At 37.6% G+C, this 11,488-nt stretch overlaps 1 protein-coding gene across 1 annotated transcript; it reads left to right on the top strand.

The window, feature by feature from the left end:
* Positions 1-1,894: 1,894 nt before the first annotated feature.
* On the top strand, positions 1,895-6,391 carry LOC126808529 (uncharacterized). Its single transcript, XM_050533348.2, has 3 exons — positions 1,895-1,993; positions 2,114-4,917; positions 6,240-6,391. Exon 2 carries the CDS (start codon positions 2,479-2,481, stop codon positions 4,519-4,521), a length of 2,043 nt encoding a protein of 680 aa, XP_050389305.1. The 5' UTR covers positions 1,895-1,993; positions 2,114-2,478; the 3' UTR covers positions 4,522-4,917; positions 6,240-6,391.
* Positions 6,392-11,488: the final 5,097 nt, after the last annotated feature.

Here is an 11,488-nt window from a genome sequence, read left to right as displayed (position 1 = left end):
AATCATGATGTCACGATGTAGTATTTGTCCTGTTTTCAATGTTTTGATGTTATATACAGTTTGGAAACAACTTCCAGAATTTACAGTCCATTTCTTATATTCAACATTTGTAATAATGACCTCTCCTAATGACCACCAAATGTTCAAATTCACAGTGGATATTTGCATGAAAAACACTGAAAATCTACAATAAAACTGTGATCTTCAGTAATATTTTACTTTTCAATGTGCATTTTTTTTAAAATCTAAAATATTTTTTATTCATTTAAATTTGAAGTTGATTTATTTCACTTTTTAAAGGTTAGGGACACTATAGTGACCCATACTTACAAACCTTCACAAAGGTGTATTTTTAACAGCTTCTGAAGCTATTGATACTTAAGAGTTGCAAGGCAATTTATTTTTCACCCTGTTGAGATACTTTTGTCACAAAAACTGTGTTTTAGCCGAAAACTAGTAATTCTTAATTTAACAAAGGTGTTACATAATATTAAGCAGCAGTGGTTTATAGCTGTGTTGTGAGTTGGAGATCCAATCAGTCCAGCTGATACATTAGTATACAATGGCTTAGGCATAAATGAGACAGGCTTTGGTTGTCCACACTAGAGGAGCTGGGAAGCTCCAGACAGAACGAGGGTGTACCACAATGGAGGCAGACGTGAACTAAGACGATATGAAATGTTATGTTCCTGTATTGGTTGTTATTAATGTGTGTTCCTGTATTATTAAAATAAAGATGTCAAATCCACAGTCATCGTTAGTATTTAGATCCTTGACAATATTATATTACTTTGTGGATGAGGGGTGGTTTCAGATGCTCTAACATAACATAGCGTGTCTCATGGATAGTAATGAAGGCCTCACTACACACACACACACACCCCCACACCCTCGGCAGGCACTAGTAAACGATATGTTAATACACGTATTTGAAAAATACATTTAGGTCAAGATGTTTTGTTGAATGTGTAGTAGGGTGGAATTTTTTAATGTTTAGTTGTATATATGTAAATAAAGTTTATGTAATATATATGGTGTTGTAATTTGTTTAAAACTGCACTTGTATCTTCACATGACCAATGACAAGATCTTTGTGTTTTCTTCAACTTCAGGTATATTATTTTTCTTATTTTTAGTAATTTTATCAAGTTCAATCTATCAGTAAATATATTTATTTAGCATAGGTTTTTTTTCAGTAGTTTAATTAATAATTCTTGTAATAGTAATTTCCTTAATTTATATATATTTCATATCTTTAGTTTTCTCGCCATTTTCGCCCCTTTTCCCCGTGGTCTTTATTTATTGTCGTGTTTGTTTTTATTTTAGCTTGTGTAATATAGTCCTTACTGGTACTTTTATAATTAAAACACCTTTCCCAGGGTATGTTTAGTTTTCTTGTTTTCCTCTTCTGTCTTTCTAAATGTCTATAAATATATTTAGTTCAGATTATATTTTATGTTTCTTTTGTATATTTATTTCTATTTTGATTATGTTCTGTTTATCTTGTTTGCATGTTTGTAATATCTTTATATTTATATTTTCAGTGTTTTTCTTTTGTTTTTGGTATTTTTTGTTTTCTGTGAATCAATAAACTATTTAAACCAGTGCTGTTTCATCTCCTCAATAACCTGAAAACCCCTGAGATAAAATCAGGCTAAAAATGTATAAAAGCGAGATCACGTTAACTAGCTTTTCTGGGGAATATTTTTATGAATATCTTATTTTCATATTACTACTAAGTTTCTATCAATATCTATTCTAATTAGTTTTCTCGGGGAATAAATTTGATGACGTAATGAACCCACCAACCAATCATTTTATTAAGGTCTCTATTATACTCCGTCTGTCAACCATTCATATCTCATGACACAAAGTAGAATTACCAGTTACGACGCCAACTATTGAGGTGGCTGGATATAAAACACTGAAACACTTACATAGAACGGGCGTGTGATGTTGGACGATTGACTTGCCGAGTGAAACGAAATATTTGGTAAGAATAATACTGTTTCATTAATTGTACAGTACATGAAATCTGTAAATATAAACGGTTAATATTAATATTACGTCACATGAAATCTGTAAATATAAACGGTTAATAATAATTTTACAGCAGAGGATCTGTAAATGCAAGAGAAGTGTATAGATGTAATGTCTATATCAAGTAAAGACGGAATAAGAAACTGTGGCCATAACCTAAACATTATGTAGCAAATATATAGGACTGATCTGGAAATAGAAGACAAAGCATTTTACTTCTGTTGACACGTGGAGGCAACACGGTCTGAAATATGAGATGAAACTATTGTGTGGATTGATGTCATCGAAGACATGTAGAGTTTGAAGGTTAAATTAGGCATGCTGTCTTCTTGTGGAAGTAAGAGTGACTTTATATCATAATGTTTTGAACGGAACTTTTTATAGCGCTTGATTAATTCCAATACTTACAAAAACATTTCAAAATCTAACACATTTAAGATGGCTTCCAGACACGAATGCGGTATATGTTTGGGTGATTTTGTCGAACCTAAAATCATGCCTTGCTTTCACACTTTTTGTAAGGTATGTTTACAATGCCATATCACGGAGACTGCTCGAAATGGGGAGATTAACTGTCCAATGTGTAGAACAGAAATACCTGTACCACCAGGCGGAGCTGCCGGTTTTACCAGTAACTTCTATATCGAAGACCGGAGTAATAGGAATATTTGTCCTAAACATGAAGAAATGGAATTAAAGTTTTATTGTCGTGATTGTTCGGTAGCTATCTGCTCTGACTGCATCGCTGTTGATCATGCTGATCATAAACGAGCTGAACTAAAAACTGTTGATCCTGAATTGAGACAATCATTAAAAACCATCAAACTAGAAATAGAAAATCAAATCAAACTTTTAGACAATCAGTTGGAATATTTAGACGAGAAATCAAAAGACATCGACGTGTTTGCTAAAACTTCTAAAGATAATGTTCTCAAGAAAGTTGAGTCCATCTGTAGTGAAGTCAGAAAACTAGGGAATGAAATCAACGATAAGATTGATGTTCTCCGGGTAGAAGAAAGCAAGAAAGTAGAAGATCTTAAAGCGGGAATAAACAAAGATAAAACTCGACTACAGACCAGTGTTAAATGTGCTGTTGATGTTTTGGATGATGTGTCAACCATTCAGGTTATAAATATTCTACCACATATTGAAACTCTAGCTGAAGATCACAGTCCAATACGTTTCTGTAATCCTGTTGTTAAGTATTTCAATTTCCCTCAGACGAAGATAAACCCAGACTCCCTCACACGGCTGTTTGGTGAACTACATACCATGGACAGTCCAACCTTTACAACCTGTTTTAATATGGATCAGATGAAGAAAGATCAACTCTACTGGAGTCCAGATTATTATATGGTACAGGATCTACCCTGGCATGTTGGTGTTAAACACAACACCGATACATCAACACTGGGTATTTATCTGTGTCTAAAGAACGTACAGGACACCAATGTTAAATCTTGTACAATTAAATATACGCTTAAACTGATAAATAGAATACATGACAGCGAGTCTATATCACAGCAGGGAAGTCACACGTTTACACCAGGTGACAGGGGGCGGGAATGGGTAGAGTTTACTGACTGGTACAAGATCAAATGCCAAAACCTTGGTTTCACTGACAATAACAATGATTTTATAGTACAAGCAACAGTTGAAATAAGTAAAATGTGTTTTACTTCATGTTTTGATCTGAAGAGAGCCAATACAGACACAAACTACTGGAATAACAAGTTGGTTATGTTACAGGATTTATACTGGAGAGCTGGAGTTGAACATCATCATGATAAATCAACTTTAGGAGTTTATCTGGACCTGAATACAGAACAAGAAAAGAATTTGACGTCCTGCTCAGCTGATTATAAACTTAAATTAGTTCATGGTACAGATGATTCTAAATCTATAGAAAAACAGTCTACTGATACATTATATACACCTGGCGGTACTGGACACGGTGCATCAGATATTATAGACTGGAATACATACGGTTGTATAGAATTTATAGACTGGAATACATTACAGAATGATGTAAACGGTTTTCTAGACAACGGCCATTTTACTATAGAGACAACCGTTGAAGTTACTAGTTCAACTTTTACACACACGTTTAATTTAACTGATGTACCAACCGATACATGCTATGCTGGTTATAGTCATACTATACAATATCTACCATGGCGTATAGGTGTTAGACATCATACAGATACAACATCTTTAGGTTTGTTACTATCTCTATACCCAGGTGTTGATAAAACAGTTAAAACATGTTCAACTAAATATAAACTAAAACTGATTCACCCAACAGATCAGAGTCAATCTAGAGAAGGAGCTGAACTAGAATACACATTTAAACCTGGTAGTGGTATTGGATATGGCCTGCCTCAGTTTATAGACTGGGATGATTTTACTCGTAGATTTGTTGATGGTAACAAGTTTACAGTCCAGGCCACAATTACCATTACTGATATAGACAGATATTAACACTTGACAATCTAGACTACAGTTACCATTATAGCTCTAGTCTACAATTACCACAATAAGATGACCTTCACCTGATGTATATAGATGTACCTGTATCAGATCAACTTTCTTTAATGTATACATACAACCTGTATCAGATGACCTTCACCTGATGTAAATAGACTTACCTGTGTATCAAATGGCCTTCACCTGATCTAAATAGACTAACCTGTGTATCAGATGATCTGCTCCTGGTGTAAACAGATTACCTGTGTATCAGATGACCTTCACCTGATGTAAATAGATTTACCTACGTGTATAAGATGACCTTCACCTGGTGTAAATAAGATGGCCTTCACCTGATATAAACAGACCCGCCTGTATATATGATGACGTCAGTTATAAAAATAGAAACAAGTGAGTAGAATTTGTCTATATATAGCTGGTATTTAATCGTTTGTATATTTTTATACGCCCACATTTATATTTGGACGCATATTGTCGTCGCCCCTGTCCGCCCGCCCGCCCACAATTTGCTTGTGGACACTCTAGCTACAGGTCACAATTTTATCCGATTACTTTCCGATATCAGATATTGGCAGGTATCGCGGACCTTAACTTCATGCCCTGACTGTACGAAAGATATGTTTTAAGCCTCTGGACACTCTAGAGGTCACAATTTTCATCCGATTTTGATAAAACTTGAAATGTATGTTTATAACCCAATGATCTTGGTTCCTTTCGATATTCTCGCATACTGGGTCGTAAATTTCTTGATTATCCTGATTGTACGAAAAATCTCGTTTTTAGCTTGTGGTTGCTCAGAGGACACAGCTTTTATTCGATTTAAAAATCCGTTCGAATATATGACCGTTACACCATAATGACGGTTGAGTTCGAATTTCGTGAAACTGCCGGACAAATAGCCGCTCCCCGTACGCAAATAGTGTACAGGTTGTGGATCCTGTAGAAGTCACAATTTTGATCCGATTTTGATGAAACTTTACATTTATGTTTATATCACAAAGATCTCAGTTCCTTTGGATAATAGCGCATATCGGAACGTAACTTCCTGGTTTATGGCCCTGATTGTTCGAAAAATCACGTTTTAAGCTTGTTGACCATTTAGAAGTCACATAGAGAAAAATCGGGGGCCAATAATTCAAGACGTTATGGTCTGAAATGTGCGAATATCGAAAGGGACTGAAATCTTTGGGATCTAAAAATAAGTTTCATCACAATCGGACAAAAATTGTGACCTCTAGAGTGTCCACAGTCTAAATATGTGATTTTACGTACAACCAAGGGCCATAATCCAGGAAGTTATGGTCTGATATGTGCAACTTAGATCTTGGAGACATAAACATATATGTTAAGTTTCATCAAAATCGGACAAAAATTGTGACCTCTAGCGGACACACAACCTTGATATACCAGATGTTTACACTATTTGAGTTCAAGGAGCGGCCATTTTGACGGGCAGTTACTGTCCGATTTTTACGAAATTCGAATTCAATCGTCATCAGGGTGTAACGATGTTATTTTAAAAGATTTTTATAATCGGATAAAAATTTTGACCTCTAGAGGGTCAACAAGTTAAAAATCGCGATTTTGAGAACAATCATAAGGGCGATGATACTCCCGGAAGTTACCGTCCATTATTCGCGCGATCTTTGGGATATAACACATGATTAATTTTAAAACATTTCACTCAAATACTATATTGTGTATATTTTCAGGAAGATGGAAACATTCAAAGAAATTGTGACCAATAGAATCTGGTACACGGGGACGTAACTAGCTCAGAGCAACGAGAGGGGGTGTTGTTAGGGGTTTTGTAAAATTGACGGAAAATGTATATCTATTGTTTTTATGGTCGGTAATTTTTTCACAAGGGGGGGGGGGGCAAAACGTCTGGCGGGGGGGGGGGGGTACACCAAGTAACGTATACTTTAATAAGATGTCGTAATGGGCCATCAATCAGATCTACCCCACTTAAATACAGTTATTTATATTGTATAGTTTATATATTATAAATCTAATTTTGTCCACTTCATTAAAGGAGCTAAATCGCTAACATTTGGGACCTAGAAATTGACACAAGTGGGTCGGAACTCATATAATACTGTAATATGAATGTATATAAACTGATATACATTCAATGGTTTCTGTTTTTACTCTAATTTCAAATCAGTTATGTTCCGCGAAATAAGCCAGCAGTCTCAATCGAATGCAAATTTCTAGCGCCTGGTTATTCCAGTCTACATACGCCGTTCAGTTTGGTGCAATATGTCTAGCCTCGTTCCTCGAGTCTCTTGCTAGAACTGGGGCTGAAACGCATTATGGTACACGATTCGTGTACCAATGGTAAAATGTTTATTTTGTCTTAAATATTGGATATCAGAAGCCCATCTTTTTCCGGTAAGATCACAGCATCAATGTTGATTTAAATTGACAAATAATTTGTGTTTTCAATGTTGAAGATTTTGGATGATATTGAGTTAGAGACTTAGCTACTTTAGCAACAGCTATTATACTTTAGAATCTGCTTTAATATCAAAAAAAAAATAATGTGTTACGCTATCGTTTTGTTTATTTATTTTATGTGAAAGTGAAAGAGAGTTGGCTTATCCGGTGGCTTATTTTATGTATCTTGTACCACCCGGTTAACAGCCCATTGTCTTTATTTACATGAAGAGAAAATCAATACATTAAGGCTTTAAAGGTACCATCCTGACTTTAACAATCTCGGAAATACAAATGAAAATGCTCCAAACTGGGCTAACACCATACAGTGTGCTATGAGGGAAATTTTGCCCAGGCAGTGGCACTATGACCTACTCTTATATCAAATTCCAATTGCCAAGGGATCTTTTACGTGCACGCCAATGTGTACATGCGACCTCTTTTGTTCATCTCATCCGGACGACTAGACAGCTGTCCTTGTCACACCCTCCGTCCTGCATGACTGACAAGGGGGGGACCATGACAGAAAAGCTGGATGAACTTTCTGGGCCAATGTAGGGATCAAACACCGGACCTCCAGGCTAGCGAGCCAGCGTCTTACCCACTGTGACCCCGTCTCCGAAATAAAAGTCTGTGTATATATGAAATTTAAGCGCCAAATTACAGAGGAATCATGTATTTTACCTTGTCTCAAAATTTCAGCTGCAAATATTGAGTTGTTCATTTCCAGAAGAAGTTTGACTAATTTAAGTTGTTTCCAAACATATCACATATATGGAGTTAGTTGCTGGGCCCTAAGGTAGAGGCCGATACTAAGGGATTTTAAAACAAATTTATCACGAGTGGTAGTTTGTTAGTAGCACGGTAATCAATCGGTGGAGAATTCTCAAAAAATAGGGTTTAGCATCCACTCAAAAGAAACTAGGTCATTTGGTAACCATCGCATGGGCTGGTTATTGAACTTGTTGTTAAATTTAACCATGTGGTTACTTAGAGAGAGAGAAATGGGGTTTAACGTCCACTCGACACAAACTAGGTCATTTCGGGACTAATATATGGTTCAATTGGGGTTTTTAGCAGTGGGAGGAAACTGGAGGACCTGGAGAAAACCCAGAAGGTTGGACAGGCGACCCTACTCCTTGTCATGTTCAACCGGGTAATCGAAACCGCACCAGATGACTCAATGACAGACCTTATGATACAGCGCGCACATGCTAACCATGCGGCCATCCACATTCGGCCTAGGTCCAGGAAGGAGTCCAAAGCCCTTCTCTCCCTAGCCTGTCCTTCATTTTCAGGAGGAAACAGGAGGATCAAATCATCAGTGGGCCCCTACCCGCTCTGAACCATTCTCAAGGCTAGCTGAGGGTGACCTTGTTTGGTTGAAAACCATCAAAGAAATGAAATGAAATGGGGTTTAACGTGCTACTGTTCTGCTCTTATACATGGCTAACTAAGACGGGCATACGCCATACAGTGTGCTATGAGGTAAATTTTGCCTGTGCAGCGGCAATATGGCCTACTCTTATATCGAATTCCAACTGCCAAGGGATCTTTTACGTGCACGCCAATGTGTACACAGGACCTCGGTTTTCCGTACCTTCCGAAGGACTAGACAGCTGTCCTTGTCCTGCACCACCTACAAGGGAAAACCACGTCAGAAAATCCTGATGAACTTTCTCGGCCAATGTAGGGATCGAACACGCGACCTCCAGGCTAGCGAGTCAGCGTCTTACTCACTTAGCCACCGTGGCTCCCTTCATCAAAGAATAAGGTTGAAATTAAATAAAGGTTCTCATGAATGGAATGGGGTTTAATGTCTGACACAATGTTTCTGTCATTCTGAATGGTATTGTTTATTATTGTTTATTTATATGAAACAAACATACAGTATTTTAGTGTCCGTCTATTCTTCTTCTTGAGTTCAAGGAGCGGCCATTTTGACGGGCAGTTACTGTCCGATTTTTACGAAATTCGAATTCAATCGTCATCAGGGTGTAACGATGTTATTTTAAAAGATTTTTATAATCGGATAAAAATTTTGACCTCTAGAGGGTCAACAAGTTAAAAATCGCGATTTTGAGAACAATCATAAGGGCGATGATACTCCCGGAAGTTACCGTCCATTATTCGCGCGATCTTTGGGATATAACACATGATTAATTTTAAAACATTTCACTCAAATACTATATTGTGTATATTTTCAGGAAGATGGAAACATTCAAAGAAATTGTGACCAATAGAATCTGGTACACGGGGACGTAACTAGCTCAGAGCAACGAGAGGGGGTGTTGTTAGGGGTTTTGTAAAATTGACGGAAAATGTATATCTATTGTTTTTATGGTCGGTAATTTTTTCACAAGGGGGGGGGGGGGCAAAACGTCTGGCGGGGGGGGGGGGGGTACACCAAGTAACGTATACTTTAATAAGATGTCGTAATGGGCCATCAATCAGATCTACCCCACTTAAATACAGTTATTTATATTGTATAGTTTATATATTATAAATCTAATTTTGTCCACTTCATTAAAGGAGCTAAATCGCTAACATTTGGGACCTAGAAATTGACACAAGTGGGTCGGAACTCATATAATACTGTAATATGAATGTATATAAACTGATATACATTCAATGGTTTCTGTTTTTACTCTAATTTCAAATCAGTTATGTTCCGCGAAATAAGCCAGCAGTCTCAATCGAATGCAAATTTCTAGCGCCTGGTTATTCCAGTCTACATACGCCGTTCAGTTTGGTGCAATATGTCTAGCCTCGTTCCTCGAGTCTCTTGCTAGAACTGGGGCTGAAACGCATTATGGTACACGATTCGTGTACCAATGGTAAAATGTTTATTTTGTCTTAAATATTGGATATCAGAAGCCCATCTTTTTCCGGTAAGATCACAGCATCAATGTTGATTTAAATTGACAAATAATTTGTGTTTTCAATGTTGAAGATTTTGGATGATATTGAGTTAGAGACTTAGCTACTTTAGCAACAGCTATTATACTTTAGAATCTGCTTTAATATCAAAAAAAAAATAATGTGTTACGCTATCGTTTTGTTTATTTATTTTATGTGAAAGTGAAAGAGAGTTGGCTTATCCGGTGGCTTATTTTATGTATCTTGTACCACCCGGTTAACAGCCCATTGTCTTTATTTACATGAAGAGAAAATCAATACATTAAGGCTTTAAAGGTACCATCCTGACTTTAACAATCTCGGAAATACAAATGAAAATGCTCCAAACTGGGCTAACACCATACAGTGTGCTATGAGGGAAATTTTGCCCAGGCAGTGGCACTATGACCTACTCTTATATCAAATTCCAATTGCCAAGGGATCTTTTACGTGCACGCCAATGTGTACATGCGACCTCTTTTGTTCATCTCATCCGGACGACTAGACAGCTGTCCTTGTCACACCCTCCGTCCTGCATGACTGACAAGGGGGGGACCATGACAGAAAAGCTGGATGAACTTTCTGGGCCAATGTAGGGATCAAACACCGGACCTCCAGGCTAGCGAGCCAGCGTCTTACCCACTGTGACCCCGTCTCCGAAATAAAAGTCTGTGTATATATGAAATTTAAGCGCCAAATTACAGAGGAATCATGTATTTTACCTTGTCTCAAAATTTCAGCTGCAAATATTGAGTTGTTCATTTCCAGAAGAAGTTTGACTAATTTAAGTTGTTTCCAAACATATCACATATATGGAGTTAGTTGCTGGGCCCTAAGGTAGAGGCCGATACTAAGGGATTTTAAAACAAATTTATCACGAGTGGTAGTTTGTTAGTAGCACGGTAATCAATCGGTGGAGAATTCTCAAAAAATAGGGTTTAGCATCCACTCAAAAGAAACTAGGTCATTTGGTAACCATCGCATGGGCTGGTTATTGAACTTGTTGTTAAATTTAACCATGTGGTTACTTAGAGAGAGAGAAATGGGGTTTAACGTCCACTCGACACAAACTAGGTCATTTCGGGACTAATATATGGTTCAATTGGGGTTTTTAGCAGTGGGAGGAAACTGGAGGACCTGGAGAAAACCCAGAAGGTTGGACAGGCGACCCTACTCCTTGTCATGTTCAACCGGGTAATCGAAACCGCACCAGATGACTCAATGACAGACCTTATGATACAGCGCGCACATGCTAACCATGCGGCCATCCACATTCGGCCTAGGTCCAGGAAGGAGTCCAAAGCCCTTCTCTCCCTAGCCTGTCCTTCATTTTCAGGAGGAAACAGGAGGATCAAATCATCAGTGGGCCCCTACCCGCTCTGAACCATTCTCAAGGCTAGCTGAGGGTGACCTTGTTTGGTTGAAAACCATCAAAGAAATGAAATGAAATGGGGTTTAACGTGCTACTGTTCTGCTCTTATACATGGCTAACTAAGACGGGCATACGCCATACAGTGTGCTATGAGGTAAATTTTGCCTGTGCAGCGGCAATATGGCCTACTCTTATATCGAATTCCAACTGCCAAGGGATCTTTTACGTGCACGCCAATGTGTACACAGGACC

Source organism: Patella vulgata, chromosome 1, assembly GCF_932274485.2.
Source record: "Patella vulgata chromosome 1, xgPatVulg1.2, whole genome shotgun sequence".
NCBI lineage: Eukaryota > Metazoa > Mollusca > Gastropoda > Patellidae > Patella > Patella vulgata.
The sequence above is the reverse complement of the archived record's forward strand: the minus strand, read 5'-3'. Positions and strand labels throughout refer to the sequence as shown.